Source organism: Bos grunniens, chromosome 12, assembly GCF_055505025.1.
Source record: "Bos grunniens cultivar Pamir isolate PY7600 chromosome 12, Bosgru_T2T1.0, whole genome shotgun sequence".
Lineage (NCBI taxonomy): Eukaryota > Metazoa > Chordata > Mammalia > Artiodactyla > Bovidae > Bos > Bos grunniens.
The window spans coordinates 40,108,306-40,125,424 of record NC_141176.1 but is presented as its reverse complement, the minus strand read 5'-3'; the positions used below and the strand labels follow the sequence as shown (position 1 = coordinate 40,125,424).

Genomic DNA, 17,119 nt, shown 5'->3' with positions numbered 1-17,119 from the left:
GAAGGAAATACTGACAGCCAGTTCATTGTTACCATGTTTCATTTTGCTACTTTTAAAACAGGGCAGTACTCCCTGCAAACCTCTTGCTTGGGAGACGGAGAACTTTCCCCACAGAAAAGCATCTTCGAAGGATGGACAAAGATGGGATAACCTAGGAAGAAAAAAGTATAGTGAATATAGTTAATATTAACAATATAGTTAATATAGTGAATATAGTGAGTGTCTATTCATGCAGTGACCTTGCTTAAGCCTGCATAGTTTGCAAGATATGAATGGAATCAAATTATAAAATAGGTGACACAGGTGCTGGTTGAAAGCCTGCTCAGAACTATTAAGGAGTAACTTAATAAAATTCTACCTTTTAGGAAACTGTGTGATACAGTTATTGTCTTGTTCACCATCATTTTCTTAGCAGGTATTAATAGGATGGCGTCTAGCAGATAGTACCTGAACTTCAATAAGATAATAAACAGCTATTCTACCAGCTTAAGTGAGTTTATACAGACATAGCCATGAGAATTATGATTCAAGTTATGCGAACTATGTGAACTATGGTGGCTCATAGGCAAATCCAGAGAACAAGGAAAGGGAGCTGAGTTTCAGGAAAAGGGCAGAATTGGGAGGAACTGTAATAATCAGAGTCTATTGGAAGAGGCTGTGAATCCAAGGTATGAAGGCTCTCATGGGTTGGGCTGCTAACCTCTCTGATTGACTGGGCTATTCAGGAGCCAGAGAAGTTTTCAACTTCCCCAGATAGTAAAGCAGGAGACAACTTCTAGTGGGAGATGTCAACAGTGGTCACTTTGGAGTAATTGACTATGAATGTGACAGCTCCTCCTACAGGCCCACCCTACTTTCAGTTTTACTTGAGGTTTCTTTAATGAATTATACAAATAGGTTTTCAAAAATTATTTATGAAGGGGTAAATGAATAGTCCTTTTTGTTGGAAATCAGAAAGTGAAACCTACGTAAGTTCCTATTGAAACCTACAGAGACAAATCCCTTTACTTTACTTACTCATTTGAAATAAATGTAACAAATTCAAAGAGACTAGAAAATCCCTAGATGATTTCCAACGTTAAAGTACACAAATTCTGCAATAGTAGAACTTTTTTAGCATAAGTATTTTCAATCAAAAAGATAGGAGATTAACTCAATTTACCAGTAACAAATAATAAAATGACTCATTATAAACTAATTCTGTACTCAGAATTATTTCATTTATCACCAGTTGAAAAGTTCTGTATTAATTTTGTCCTGCAAAACTGTTTCTTAAAGTCTTAGTTTCTTGATGAGAGTGCTCAAACATGAGTAAGGAAGAACATATGTATAGTAATATTAGTTTCTAGTCAAGCCTGTGAGTGTTGAGTAATAGCAAATTAAACTGTAACCACAAATTGCTTTCTGGGTTGCATTTAATTTACCCTCTAAACCTCTATGAGTTTTACTTGATTCAGGATTTTATTAAGAGGAAGAGTACTCATTGATTTTAGATGGCAAGAAGCTATTGAGGAACTTGCTATTGAATTGAATTAGTGGTTTTAGCTGAACGTGTGTTATTTTGTCATTTAAAAATTCCTCTTTCCATAGCTTGCAACCTAAGACTATACTCTTAACTATTACTTTTAAATTTTAAATGGAAATGTCTTCTCTTAGAAATATTAAAGTATAAAATGTTTCTAATTAGTATTTATAAGAAATATTTGAATTCAAATGCAGTTTACAGTCTCCAGAGTTTTTTAACTATTTTTGGTATAATTTTCTTTGCTACTTGAGAAAAAATATATATGAAAATATTATTTAAAATTAAAAAAGCTATATTTATTGGATTTAATGCTGCAATAAAGCAAAAACAGGTTTATATATGGAAATTTAACACTTTGTTTTTTACTTTATCATAAGTAATTTCTGGCTGATGTATTTGTATGCTTATATGTGTGTGTGTACTACTTAGAGATTTTATACATATATATATTTTATTTTTTATATGTGATTAAAAGAACTAAATCAAAATAAGGAATATTTATTTGTAAAGGTATTTTAAAAATTTTCTATGGATTTAACCATATTTAAATAATCCTAGGGCACTTTTCTCTACTTCCAAATAATTTATAATTTTCAAAAATATAATTATTTTAAGTGTCATCCATTAACTAGTAAATTTACTTATTTGTCTTGTAATAGTTGGCTTAGTCTATATTCATATTATCTTGTGATTTGAGGAAAAGGCAAGGATCTTTAATTGAAATGATTAAAAATTAGGTAAAGTAGCTAAAAATGGAAGTTAGGGTAGCTGCACAGTGATAGAAGATTTGTTTGATATTTGAGATGAAGAGAAAGCCAAACTACTGTCTATCAGATGTTCCCTTTCTCTTGGACTAAGTTCTATTTTGCTATAAGTGGTGAGGAAAAGTACTTAAAAATAGCATATGTTCTAATATTGTAAATATAATGTATGATACTATGAATATAATATAATTAATAAATATGATGTATGAAGCTCCAATACTTTGGCCACCTGATGCAAAGAACTGACTCATTGGAAAAGACCCTGATGCTGGGAAAGACTGAAGGCAGGAGGAGAAGGGGACAACAGAGAATGAGATTGTTGGATGGCATCACCAACTCAATGGATATGAGTTTGAGCAAGTCCCAGGAGTTGGTGATGGACAGGGAAGCCTGGCATGCTGCTGTCCATTGGGTACCAACGAAGTGGACACGACTGAGCGAATGAACTGAACTGAACATGTGATAACTTTAGTATAGTCAAAATAATAAAAATTTTAAATATCATAACTCTATAACCAAACAATACCAATTTAAATACTTAATGTATGCAATCATATATTAGTTTACACATTCACACATTAGGTGATGGTTTAGTTGCTAAGTTGTGTCTGACTTTTGCAACCCCACAGACTGTAGACCACAGGCTTTTTTGTCCATGGGATTTCCCAGGCAAGAATACTGGAGTGGATTGTCATTCCCTTCTCCAGGAGATCTTCCCAACACATGGACTGAACCTGGGTCTCCTGTGTTGTAGGAGGTCTCTTATATTCCAGGTGGATCCCTACTGAGCCACCAGGGAAGCCCAAGGCACTTAAAAAAAAATCAATTCAACTCAGTAAAATTTTTGCTAAACTGATTTTTACACTTAACAATAGATTATCAGTTCAGTTCAGTCACTCAGTCATGTCTGACTCTTTGTGACCCTGTGGACTGCAGCACACCAGGCTTCCTTGTCCATCACAACTCTGGAGCTGGTGATGCCATCCAACAATCTCATCCTCTGTCGTCCTCTTCTCCTTCCTGCCTTCCATGTTTCCCAGCATCAGGATCTTTTCAAATGAGTCAGTTCTTTGCATCAGTTGTCCAAATTATTGGAGTTTCAGCTTCAGCATCAGTCCTTCCAATGAATATTCAGGACTGATTTCCTTTAGGATGGACTGGTTTGATTTCCTTGCAGTCCAAGGAACTCTCAAGAGTTTTCTCCAACATCACAGTTCAAAAGTATCAATTCTTCAGTGCTCAGCTTTCTTTATAGTCCAACTCTCACATCCATACATGATTACTGGAAAAACCATGGCTTTGACTAGATGGACTGGGCTTTTGTTAGCAATGTCTCCGCTTTTTAATATGCTGTCTAGGTTGGTTGTAACTTTCTTCCAAGGAGCAAGCATCTTTTAATCATGGCTGCAGTCACCATCTGCAATGATTTTGGAGCCCTCCCCACCCAAAAAATAAACGCTCTCATTGTTTCCATTATTTCCCCATCTATTTGCCATGAAGTATGTGACCGAATGCCATGATCTTAGTTTTCTGAATGTTGAGTTTTAAGCCAACCTTAACAGAATTTTAAGTATTGTGAATGTTTCAGTTATATGCTATCATATAATTAAGTTACTTACTAGACATTTCACCATTTTCTACTGTTTTTCTATGTTATACAAAGGCACAAAGTACCTTAACTAGCAAAGCTTTGTGCATGAAAATCTCTAAATTAATGGGACTGGGATTGTAGGCTTGAATGTGAGTCATTCATTGGTGAATAATATCCTGTACCAGTAAGAGAAGCATTAAAGCAATGATTGGTATTCTTAGGTGACTTATTCTCTCAGTGAATCTTAAAAAACAGTGCCCAGCACAGAAACGTGTATATCTTCCCAGGGCGTCTTAAATTTCTGCTCTCCTTCACACTATTCTATAAGAAAAAGTATTGTAAAAGTACTTGGTGATGTTTCTCAAATCTAATCAGTGTGATACCTTCCAACTTGCTAGATCCTGGACATTTCTGTATTTGTATGGATGGCCCTTTATTCTGGCATAGAGTACAGGGTCTCTGATGGAAGCTTACTGTGGTCAGAATCCATACCAGCAGTCCAGAGATAAAATAACAATGATCAGCCTTAGTAATTATTGTTCTCATCTTACTTTTTCTCTGGCCAGCCTGGGACCTGGAGCTAACTTTGTCAGTGATAAATTAGATACATAAATGTGACACTCAAACCATCAACCAGACTTAGCAAAAATAATAATAATGTTTCCCATGAGAGAAAATGGAAATTGTAAGAAATAGATTCAGGAAAGCAAAATATAAGTTCCCAGGCTTTGGAAAGTCTAAAGTAGTCTCATGATAGCATGTGTGTCCCAATTCAGTCAGGCAGGGTTTGACTATATTTATAACCCAAATTGGGGCACATTTCCATGGCGATAACCCAAAATCAAAATTCCCAGAGGCTACAAGTAAAAAGTTCTTTCTTTCTTTCTTTAAATATACAAACAATAACAGGTTTCTTGAAAGAACAGTGGGAAAACCTTCACTTTCTCTGCAAAAAAAACCCTGTGTTCTAAACTGTTGATCTTCATCCCTCACTCTTATCACAAAACAGCTTCCACTCAAAGAGATTCTGGGCTAACATACCTACAGGCACAATGTGAGGCATGCCAAGACTGCAGTTCTCTTCCCAAAGAACAACACTTTTGCTGGGGTGAAAGTATTACATCTCTATAATTGCTAAACATTGATACCCAGAGATTAAAAGAGATTGTGTAGATATCAATTTCAAGAACTGGGGCTTCCCTTGTGGCTTAGCTGGTAAAGAATCCACCTGCAATGTGGGAGACTTGGGTTCGATCCCTGGGTTGGGAAGATCTCCTCGAGAAGGGAAAGGCTACCCATTCTAGTATTCTGGCCTGGAGAATTCCATGGACAGTCCATGGGGTCGCAAAAAGTCAGACATGACAGCGACTTTCACTTTCACAGCTATCTTTTATTGAGTACCTACCATGTGTCATGTTTTATATAACAAGAACACTTCTTATTTTATCTGTTTGAACCTTACAACATCCACTGCTGAAGGTACTGCATCCATCCAAGGCCAAGAACTCCTTCAAAGAAATGGTGTCATTGCCCAGGACCAGGCTCTACAGGGCAAGCACTCCCAGGCAGGAGGTCTGGTTCTGACTCCTCATCTAGTGCTCTTGGTTAAAAACGGAATAATTACTGTAGTCTTTCATGACACCTATAACTCCTGTTTCTTAATGCAGAAATTATCCTAATTTTCCTTCGTTTTAATTTATTCAAACGTTTTCCTTTTATCTACCTTGATAAGCCAAACATTATTTCACTTGCATCAGTTATTACGATGATAAGTTAAAGATTGATTTGCTTGATCAATTTGCTTCCTACTATAATATCCATGTTGCAATTCTTAGTCCATATGCATCACCACCCCTACCTCCCATTAGACTGATAAATCGTGCACAATTTTGCCAATTAAGACTTAAACATCTTTGAGTCAAATTAATTAGGAAATATTTCCATAAGCCACAGTAGTTTAAACATTATATTACTCTAATTTACAGGGTCTTAGTGCAAATAAATTACACTAGATTTATGTCTTATTCTCACTTATAAAGTGGTAAAGAAATATTATAGTATAGTATGTATCAGATGAAATTTAATATGTTGTATTTGAAATAGTTTAAAAAATATTTTCCTTTTTATTCTCAATGTAATTATACTACCAATCTCTATATGAGTAGGTGCTCAATAAATACCAGCTCTAATGACTTTACTGTGAGAACTGCTGCATTTAGATACAGCTGATGTTGCGGACTTGGACATTTCCTATGAAAGAAACTATAGTAATTAAAGCAATATTATGTTTAGAAGAATATCACAGATATTAATTTTCCCTTTTCCTTCATCTATGAAACAAATGTTTTATAATAGCTTATGCGTGTCTTCCCAAAATGCTTTATGAAGGCTGCAGAATCAATCAAATTGTTCCATTGTCTTTCTCTTGTGTTTTGACTTCTTTTTACTTGTCTGAGCTATCACTAAGAGGTAGTCATCTAGAGGTACACCAAAGATACTTTAATTACTCAAACTATGGAAATTTTAGCAGCCTGTCACTTTAAAAGCAATATTTGACAATTATGTATTGTGTGCAGCTGGTCACTGTCCTTAGTTCTGTGTTTATTACAAAAGGATTCACTTAATATGCTCCTGGAGAAGGAAATGGCAACCCACTCCAATGTTCTTGCCTAGATAATCCCATGGACAGAGGAGCCTGGGAGACTACAGTCCATCACACCACAAAGAGTAGGACACGACTGAGCACACATGCACAAGCACATAGTGAATTAAGTGAATATTGAAACAGAAATGGAAGATATTGGCATGATTGCCTTTCCATCAAGAGTTAAGTTCACATAGGAGAACAAACACTCTAATAAATAAAATCAGTGGCATGGTCTTCCCTATAAAAGTAGAAATGCATTTCAGATGTTAATTAGATATTAAAATTCAAATTTTCCTTGATATTGTGTAGCACTCTCTAGGCACGTTTCAAAATCTACTGAGGAAGGAACAATGGTAGGGAGATAGTTGTGCTTGAAGCTGAAGTGTGCTACAATAGACTCAATTAGGACCATTTAAGATTATAGTTTATGTGATGTTAACATCAGTTCATTAAAAATGTACTGAACTCTTAAATCCTTTCACACAGGTGATTGAACAACAATACGGTGGTATCAGCTCTTCTCAATCATGACTCTCAGCATGATTTGAACTAGTGACGCACAGGAAATAAGCCACATTCTATTGTCAGTCTATAAAAACTACATTTATAGAGAAACAGTATTTCTACCTATAATATTTTGTCTCTAAATTCATTCATTTTCTTTGAAATGGATGCAATAGGTTGTCTATTAAAAAGCACAAATTTTGAGTATGACAAAATGATTATCCCATACAGTATATCTCCATATTATTTATATAAATATTTATATATTCATAATTTTATTAAATCTGAGCAAAATTAGTCATATGTGATGTGATATTGAAAGGTTTTTTTTTGTTGTTGTTATCACAATAGACTGAAAATTAGGTATAGTCAGAGGTAAAGTGTAAATTTACTACTTTCACATAATTCTGTCAGGCATAAAACTCCACCCCACACAGCTTTAAATAGTCTCCTATCTCATACATTGCATCAGCTAGAAGAACATATACCAAGAGAACTAAGCAGTGATATGTGCCAAAAGGCACAATCGTATCTTACTAAAACACTAAAATTTATTAAAGTAACATATACATATTTCAGGTCACTTCTGATGGTGACATTGTGCAAATAGATGCCAAAGTAATATTCCAAACACCTTTCAATAGGGATATTCTATAAATAATGACTGGTAAAAAAAAAATCAGGGCCAGTGGGCAATAATGACTTCATTGCAAAAGCTACCTTAAAACTCTCAACTAAACACAATATTTGGTTATCCACAAGAAATGGAATGCCGTCTTGCATTATCTGTGTATTTATTCAGATCTATGGAACAACCATTTGTGTATTTCTACTTATTTAACTTTTGTATAGCTTTGACCACTAGCATTATATTCATATTTCTACAAATTTCAGTGGTTTACCATTAGCTTTTTTCTTCTCTTAAATTATACGAAATTGAAATTCTTTCTTGTATTTTGCAAGTTGGACATGTCATAGTAAATGATAAATAATAAATGTTTGTTCCCAGATGTGTTCCAAGTATTTTTTACTTTGCCTGGGCATTGTACTGTGTATTAAAGTTGCTTCAGGAAGGATGTTAATGGCGTGTCCTGTGGTCTTCTTTGTAGTCGCAGCGCCGGGTTACCTTTCACCTCCCCGACGGCTCCCAGGAAAGCTGCAGTGACAGTGGTCTAGGAGACCACGAGCCGGTGGGTAGTGGAACCCTGATCTCACACCCTCTTCCTCTGGTTCAGCCACAGGACGAATTCTATGACCAGGCCTCTCCGGACAAGAGGACCGAAGCAGACGGCAACTCTGATCCCAACTCTGGTGAGTCCCCTTAAAAACTTTGCTTGAAGATTTTCTGGTTTTCTGTTGTGCCCTTGAATTTTAACAGTAATCCTGGGGAGCAAGTAAATGGTCATTCAATTGTTTTTTGCTGCCTTTGTTGTTTTAATATTTCTTGAAATAGATCTAACGTGCTTGACATATCAGCTGTTAAATTGTATGGTGCATCTTTAGTTTATGAACCATGAAAAATAAAAGAAAGAAATGCTGCAGATATAACTGCAAGAAGCCATTTTTTTTTTGCATGACATCTACATGTCAAAGATATTAAAATAGGAAGACTTTTTTAGAGTTTCGAATTGATACAACATAGTTAAGTGGACGTGGTCAATGACGGAAAAGAAAAAAAATGTCCTGTGGAATTCTGTTTTCCAGTAAGGACTTTATATGGTGATTGAAACAAGTATGAAGAAGAGTGATAGTGATGTAAGGGTTTTACTTTTTACCTATTTTAATTTTGTATGATTCTTTAGTCAGTACACCAAGTGAAATGAGTGGGATGGGATTGGCAAAATCTTTTATTCTGCACAGACTTACATACATCCCATGTTAGACATCATTGCTCACTCCAGGTAAGCCCTGTGAGGGTACTTCTTCAGCCTTTGAAAATCACTGGGGGCCAATGCTATACCTTTTTTGGTCATGCTAGTTTTTTGTTTCTCTTTAAAAATCACTACCTAGTTCACTTTAATTGAAAAAATTAGAAGTCCAATTTAATAATTGTTATGTCTAGCTTAAAGTAACAACCATGATTTCTGTTTGATTTGAATTGAAAGTTTTTTCTAACTCCATCTTGACCTGCTTATAAATTGTCTATAGTGCAAATGGGGTTAGGGTAACTTTTCTATAATGCTCTAGCTACTCTTCTGATTTCTTTAGATATTATAGTGACTCTGGCAATTCTATGGTTGAAGTAGAAATACCAAGAGGAGGTAAAAAGCATTAAAGGGCTTTCTTAACTAATCCTATTGTGTTAACCCAGCATTAGTGTTCTCTGCCTACTAGAAATTTAAACTGATTCTAGTGATGGGTATCTTTTGTACATATGCCCCCTTCTAAAGTGTGCCCCAGTCTCTCCAGGTTTTTCTGATAGGTAGTTCTCTTCTCATTGGCATATGCAGTTACAATTGCATCTTCTTTCTGCTCAAGTTTTTCTCAGCCAATCTTTTAGGAAAATCTAAATTCCAAACCAGCTCTGGTCCTCAGTCTTTCATGCCCTGTGTCTTGATCTCATAAGGAAAACATAAGCGCATTTTTGACTTCACATATCCAGAAGGTCAGGGATACTCAGAGAGGCAACCAATCCTCTCACAGCATTTGGGGGACCTGATTAAATATTCTCCTTAGATCTCTTGGTTCTGATTAGTCTAAGGACCATTAACCTAAGTGGTTCCATTGACTCAGCTTTTCCTGGACTTGTGTAAAGAGGTTGAGTATGTAGGACAGTTCTTTCTCAAATGATTTCCTACTCTGCAACTTCCCCTTCTCCAATTTTAAAGCATCTTTTATTGATATTAAACCAAAGGTCCTGAAACTGGTTGTTGACCACCTCTTCTGCATGTGGCAGTGGTTGACTCCTCTGGTCTTCGGGCCTCTTCCAAAACTGAGACAGGAAAAATCCATTTTAAGCATACTGACACAAATAGGACTTGTCTATATAGTTCACCAGTTATTTTTACAGAAGTAAAGTTTTAAAAAATGTACACAGCAATACAGTGAAACTAAGCTGCCCTAGACCAGGACTTTATCCAATATATTTATTTTCTTAAACCTGAGAAATAGCACTGGCTGAGCTACCAAATGGGAGAAGATATGAGAGATTCTAAAGCTTGAGGTGGTAGGGGGAAATCTTTTCAAGTTTGCTCAAGAATTCTTCAGAATTTTTAACCAATCTGGTCACATGGAAAAAAAAAGACCGTAGGGAGGACACACCCTTGCATACTCCAACATTCAACTCAACACAGTTACTTCACTCAGGAGAATCATGGTCAGTGAAATGTGTTAAACCAGACCAGTGCTCCTTGATGGAGAACACATCTATATTTGCCACTGAGAAAGAAGGTGTCAGATAGGGGAAGAGGAGGCGCTCAGAGGGCCCCTGGTGGCCAACATTTCTTTCAGGATCTCCTGCCTGGCAGGTGGATTCTTTACTAGCTGAATTATCAGAGAAGCACTCTGACACTTGAAGGGACTTTAATTTTAATCTCATTTGTAAATGTCTGGAGAAGAATTCATTAGACCAGCCTAGAAACATTAAGAGATTCATAACTAAACAGTGATTCATATTGAGATAGCATTATGATATATTATATAAAATCTGAAGTCATGGTTTTGTAATTAACTTTGAAAAATTTGTGGCATGAGATACAGGATAATTGAAGCAGTAATCTTCACCAGTATTAATCTTGCTATGTAGATATGAATTGTTTCCTTTTTCTTCAGTGGCATTTTCTGTCTGCCTCTTGAAGAATCTTCTCTTCAAGAAGGGCTTCCCTCAAAACTCAGTTGGTAAAGAATCTGCCTGCAATGCAGGAGACCCCGGTTTGATCCCTGGGTTGGGAAGATCCCCTAGAGAAGCGAAAGGCTACCCATTCCAGTATTCTGGCCTGGAGAATTCCATGGACTGCTTAGTCCATGGGGTCACAAAGAGTCAGACATGACTGAGTGACTTTCACTTTCACAAGAGTAATAATTTTATAGTGATCATGCAATATCCATATAAATTTGTATTATCTATAGTTACTGAATATTGTATTGATATAGATTCCTAGTTTTTCAAATATAATGATTCTCAATAAAAGTAATTAAAATTTAGTATAATTTCATGGTAAATTTCTCATTATACATTTTTTTAAAGAAATTAATAGAAATGGTATCATGTGCAGGAGTTTTTGGAAACCTAAGGTTTAATATATCTTTGTTGTGGTTTAGTTGCTATTGTGTCTGACTCTTTGGTGACCCCATGGACTGTAGCCCTCCATGCTCCTCTGTCCATGGGATTTCCGAGGCAAGAATACTGAAATGGGTTGCCATTTCCTTCTCCAAGCAATCTTCCCAACCCAGGGATCAAACCCCTGTCTCCTATTTAGAAAGTAGATTCTTTACCAATGAGCCACCTGGAAAGCCCATTTAGTACACATTTAGGCTTTTATATAAACCTCTAGCAACCAAATAGATGATGTCTTTATGTTCTAGACACTTCTGAATCCTAGAGCATGCTTAGCCGACTGGCCCACAAGGGACACACACACATGCAGCATTTCTTGCACTAAGTTTTGTCAGCTTTTCTGCATAAAAAGGTTCATCTTACTTGCAAATAGCAGAATAAATTGTATTTCCTTAAAAAGTTAACTAATTAATGTGATCATGCACTTCATGTAAAATTCAATAAAACCATTAATTTATGAAAATAGTGATTTTCAATCGAAGATTTTAATTTTTAGCACATATAACTAGAGTTATGAAAGAATTTTAGTAAGTTAAAAAGAAACCAAAACAACTATGTGATCAGATCAGAAGCAGCTTGTTATCACTAATTCAGAATTAAATTCCATTGAGAAACATGAATAGAGTTATATTTTGTATCTGGTGTTTCTTTTAAATGCTAATTTAAAGGATTTTCTTCTATTTAATCACATACAAAATTTCAAATTGTGTTTATGTTTTTAAAGCCCTGTCATATGCTTCCACTTCTACCTGGATTGTGTATTAATAAATTGGTGAATTTCTCACTAAGAATACTTTTGGTTGTTGGTGATATTTATGGGTAAATTTATTGAGATCTACTTATGAATCAGGAATAATAGTAACTGTTTTAATGTATTGTTTATGATTCTACACCAATATTGCAAGTTAGATAGTATTATGAAAGTGTTAGTCATTCAGCCGTGTCTGACACTTTGTGCCAGGTTCCTCTGTCCATGAATTTCCCGGGCAAGAATACTAGGGTGGGTAGCCATTCCTTTATCCAAAGGATTTTCCCAACCCAGGGATGGAATCCAGGTCTCCTTCATTGCAGGCAGATTCTTTACCATCTGAACCACAACTGAATTTCAGAAAATTTTTCTAAGACTACTTTGCAATTAGATTGGGAAACAATGGAAACAGTGACAGACTTTATTTTCTTGGACTCAAAAAAAAACTGCAGATGGTGACTGCAGCCATGAAATTAAAAGACGCTTGTTCCTTGCAAGAAAAGCTATAACAAACCTACAGAACATATTAAAAAGTGGAGACATTGTTTTGCCGACAAAGATTGGTATAGTCAAAGCTGTGGTTTTTCCAGTTATCATGTATGCGTGTGAGAGTTGGACCAAAAAGAAGGCTGAGTGCTGAAGAATTGATGCTTTGAACTGTCCTGTTGGAGAAGACTCTTTAGAGTCCTTTGGACAGCAAGGACATCAAACCAGTCAATCCTAAAAGAGATCAATCCTGAATATTCATTGAAAGGACTGATGCTGAAGCTGAAGTTCCAATACTTTGACCACCTAGTGTGAAGAGCTGACTCATTGGAAAAGACCCTGATGCTAGGAAACACATAAGACAGGAGGAGAAGGGGACAACAGAGGACAAGATGGTTTGATGGCATCACCAACTCAATGAACATGAGTTTGAGCAAGCTCCAGGAGATGGTGAAGAACAGGGAAGTCTGGCATACTGCATTCCATGGGGTGGCAAAGAGTCGGACTGAGTGACTGAACAACAAACTTTGCAAGTTTACCTGACTTCACAGGTTATGCTTTTATTAATCAGAGAAACCACCTGCAATATGCACATGTTAAGACAGTGTGTAAAAGAACAGAGTCATTACTGACACTGAGTTTTAAATTTGGGAGCATGGATCTCATTTTTTAAGAAATTTGAGAAATTGAATAATATGAATTCTAAGATGTACAACTTGTGAAAGAACTACTGTGTCAAGGATTATTTGGCATTTCTAATGAAAATTTAAATCTTAATAGGACCCAACAGATCATACAGTATAAATTATTCTATACAGAGGAATAAAAAGGGAAGTGATTGGCTTAAGTTACATAGCTTGTGAGTCAAGACTAGAACTCATATATACAGACTGTTATTTAGTGCTCTTTTCATTGAAACATTTTTTCTTTATCATTGTCCTTAAACTTTTTCCTTAAAGAGAATCTGAGTGATTAGTTATTAGCAACTGTTTTTCCCATTAATCATTAAAGACTTTTTGCTCACCTTCCTATTCTCCTTGCATAATAGTTCCTGATATATAATAGGACAGCAATGTATAAAAATAATCAATTGTTCACAAACACATGAAAATACAGTCAGACAAATTAAGTGTTCTATCAAGATAAAAACAAATAAACATAAAAAACTAGCAAGTGCTACATCATGTTAACTGTGTGTGTTGTCTTCAGTTTGGAGTATTGACTTCTTTTTAATGGTCTTTATTTTCCACAATTTTAATAATATAGTCATAATTATATTTTTCAGAGAAGGCAATGGCACCCCACTCCAGTACTCTTGCTTGGAAAATCCCATGGACGGAGGAGCCTGGTAGGTTGCAGTCCATGGGGTCGCTAAGAGTCAGACACAACTGAGCGACTTCACTTTCACCTTTCACTTGCATGCATTGGAGAAGGAAATGGCAACCCACTCCGGCGTTCTTGCCTGGAGAATCCAGGGATGGCTGAGCCTGGCAGGCTGCCGTCTATGGGGTCGCACAGAGTCAGACACGACTGAAGCAACTTAGCAGCAGTAGCAGCAATTATATTTTTATTTGTAATTTTCATGGAAAGCATGCAATACAGAACTGAGATACTCATTCTTAGAGTATCTGTTTTTCATCAGGTAAAAACATTATTAAATTTTTTTTTCCTGTCATTCTTAAAGTTATGGGAGATACATGCTAAGAAAAAATGAGAATTTAAAATGACTGGTCATGAGATACAGGCCATCATTTTGGGGAGGAAAAAATAAGCTTAATAAAATTTTAAAATACTCCAGAAAAGTCCAGAAAAAACAATGACGCCATCAAATTTCAGTCTTAAGAAATTGTGCTAATCCTAATAGGCAAGAAAAAAATCATTAACCATAAGATCCTTTGGGAAAAAAAAAAAAAAGATCCTTTGGGAATTAAACATGAATTTGATCTTCTGGGAACAGTACTTTATAAAAATAATTTTGTGAACTGTATTTATTATTTTTAAACATATACTGGGTTGAACTAATTTTATTGATCCAAAGAAAATTGTTCAGAGGTTTTGTTTTGTCACTTATTGTGTTCACTTCCCTATGGTATTTTTGTAATCAATTCATGATGATCCAATAATACTGGTCCCTGAGTTAATGAATCTAGCGTTCCTCAGAAAATGGTATAGAGAAAAGATAATCAATCATACTGTACTTTAAATTTAAGAGGAAAAAAGGCAACAAAAGAACAAAATTTGATTTTCTTTATGCTATAAAGGCTTATTTATGCTTCTTTATAGCTTTATTAAATTTATTTGTCTAAATAAATTTAGAAATTTATTTGTCACTGCTGCTGCTGCTGCTAAGTCGCTTCAGTCGTGTCTGACTCTGTGTGACCCCATAGACAGCGGCCCACCAGGCTCCCCCGTCCTGGGATTCTCCAGGCAAGAACACTGGAGTGGGTTGCCATTTCCTTCTCCAATGCATGAAAGTGAAAAGTGAAAGTGAAGTCGCTCAGTCGTGTCCAACTCTTAGCGACCCCATGGACTACAGCCCACCAGGCCCTCCGTCCATGGGATTTTCCAGAGTGGGGTGCCATTGCCTTCTCCGGATATCTATCTATCTATCTATCTATCTATATATATACCGTATATATTCTATTGCTAATTGCCTCCAACTTTGTGCCTTAAAACAACACACATTCATAATTTCACAGTTTCTTTTAAGTCAGGAGTCTGAACATGACTTGGATAAGTCCTCTGCTCAGGATCTCAAATGCCTGTAATCAATGTGTCAATCAGGTTGTATGCTCATCTGCAGGCAAAACTGTAGAAGAATTTACTTCCTAGATTTTTCAGATGGTTGTTTTTGTTGGTTAGTTGCTAAATCCTCTCTAGCTCTTTTTGCTACTCAATGGACTGTAGCCTGCCAGGTTCCTCTTTCCATAGGAATTCTCTGGCAAGAATACTTGAGTGGGCTGCTATTTCCTACTCCAAGGGGTCTTCCCAACCCAGGTATCAAGCCCACATCTCCTGCATTAGCAGGTGGATTCTTTACCCCTGAGCCACCTGGGAAGCCTTTTCAGATTGTTAGCAGAATTTATTTCCTTGCAGGTTTAGGACTGAGAACCCCAGCATCTTGCTGGCTGTCTGCTGGCGACTGCTCTCAGCTTTAGCGGCAACCCTCAAATGTTAGCCACACGTGCCTCTCAACATGAATTCTTACTTCTTCAAGGGCAATTAGAGAGACAGTCTCTGGAGTGAGTTTGTAGCAACACACATTCTTATATAGCTTAACATATTTACGGGAGTGACATTCCATCACTGTTGCCTTACACTATTGGTCATAGGCAAGTCTCAGGTCCTGCTCCCACTCAAGGAAGGGTATACACATAGTCATGAACACGAGGAGTTGGGATCCTGAGCAGTCACTCTAGGGTATTTCTACCACAATTTATATAAAACTTAGTAATTCTGTTATAATTTACAAATTAAGAGCTGTCATTTAAGATCCTTTGTTCACACAGGTTTTCCATGATTCATTCATTTATTTGTTCTGTAGACACTCATACAGAGGCTACTATGTGCCAGGTACTGGATTCTGGGGACAGGCATTAACCAAGTTTTTCTAAACTTAAACAAATTGAGATACTAGACTGTGAGAACAAAAGTTCTAATCTAAGTTCCTTGGTCAGAGAGGTCATGAGGAGTTTTGCGGAAATTTGTGAAGTTCCTGAAATTGTTTTGCAATTTATTTTCTCTCAGAGGCAGGCTATAAACATTTCACAGACCACAAAAAGAAGATAAAAGATATTGATTTTTGTAAGAAAGAAGATACTGGATACCAATAACATTAGTGAACTAGAAGAAATGCCAATTATAAGTGTAAAAACAGATTTTTTTTTAAAAGCATTTATTTATTTGGCTGTGTTGAGTCTTAGTTGTGACACATGGGATCTTTTTTGCATCTTGCTGGATCATTCCTTGCAGCCTATGGGCTTCTCTCTAATTGTGACTCATGCGTTTAGTTGTGGAGTCTTAGTTCCCCTACCAGGGATTGAACCTGTGTCCCCTGAATTGAAAAGTGGACTCTTAACCCCTGGACCACCAGGGAAGTCCCTAAAGTGGGGTTTAGAATAGAATGTCTTGAATAAGAAATCAATAAAAAGTTCTACAAAGTGATACTTTAAACAAGTGACACTGGATGAACAGAAATTGAGTAAATAAAATATATGTGTGTGCCCCTGTGTATATGTGTGTGTATGTGAGCACCCGCTGAGCAGGGCAGGTTTTTTAGTGCTATGAATTGTCAAGGGCAGTTGGGTAGACAGTGAATAGTTCAGTATTTTTGTAGCACAAACTAGTTATGCTTAGCTCCACCACACAGTCTCAGGTTCCTAACTTTCAAAATGGGGTTATTAGTGTCTTTGAGATTATTGATATAAAAGCTACAGTTATTTGATATCAATAATCACTTAGCGTAGTGTTTGAAACATAGATACTCAACAAATGGTTGATATTCAACTGTTCCAGTCTGTGATAAGAAATGAGCCTAAATTGAGATATAGGTTGGGATCAGATTTTGAATGATGGGGA

The 17,119-nt window shown here is 36.2% G+C and overlaps 1 protein-coding gene across 4 annotated transcripts in view; it reads left to right on the top strand.

The window, feature by feature from the left end:
- PCDH9 (protocadherin 9) overlaps positions 1-17,119 on the top strand; it is a 1,139,929-nt gene that overhangs the window by 731,371 nt on the left and 391,439 nt on the right. For 2 of the 4 annotated variants that reach the window (XM_086328512.1, XM_086328510.1), the window contains one exon: positions 8,267-8,342. In XM_086328512.1, coding sequence (XP_086184638.1) covers positions 8,267-8,342 — 76 coding nt within the window. Of the gene's footprint in view, positions 1-8,140; positions 8,343-17,119 lie in introns of all 4 variants that reach the window. The other 2 variants (XM_086328509.1, XM_086328508.1) reach the window with 1 other exon arrangement.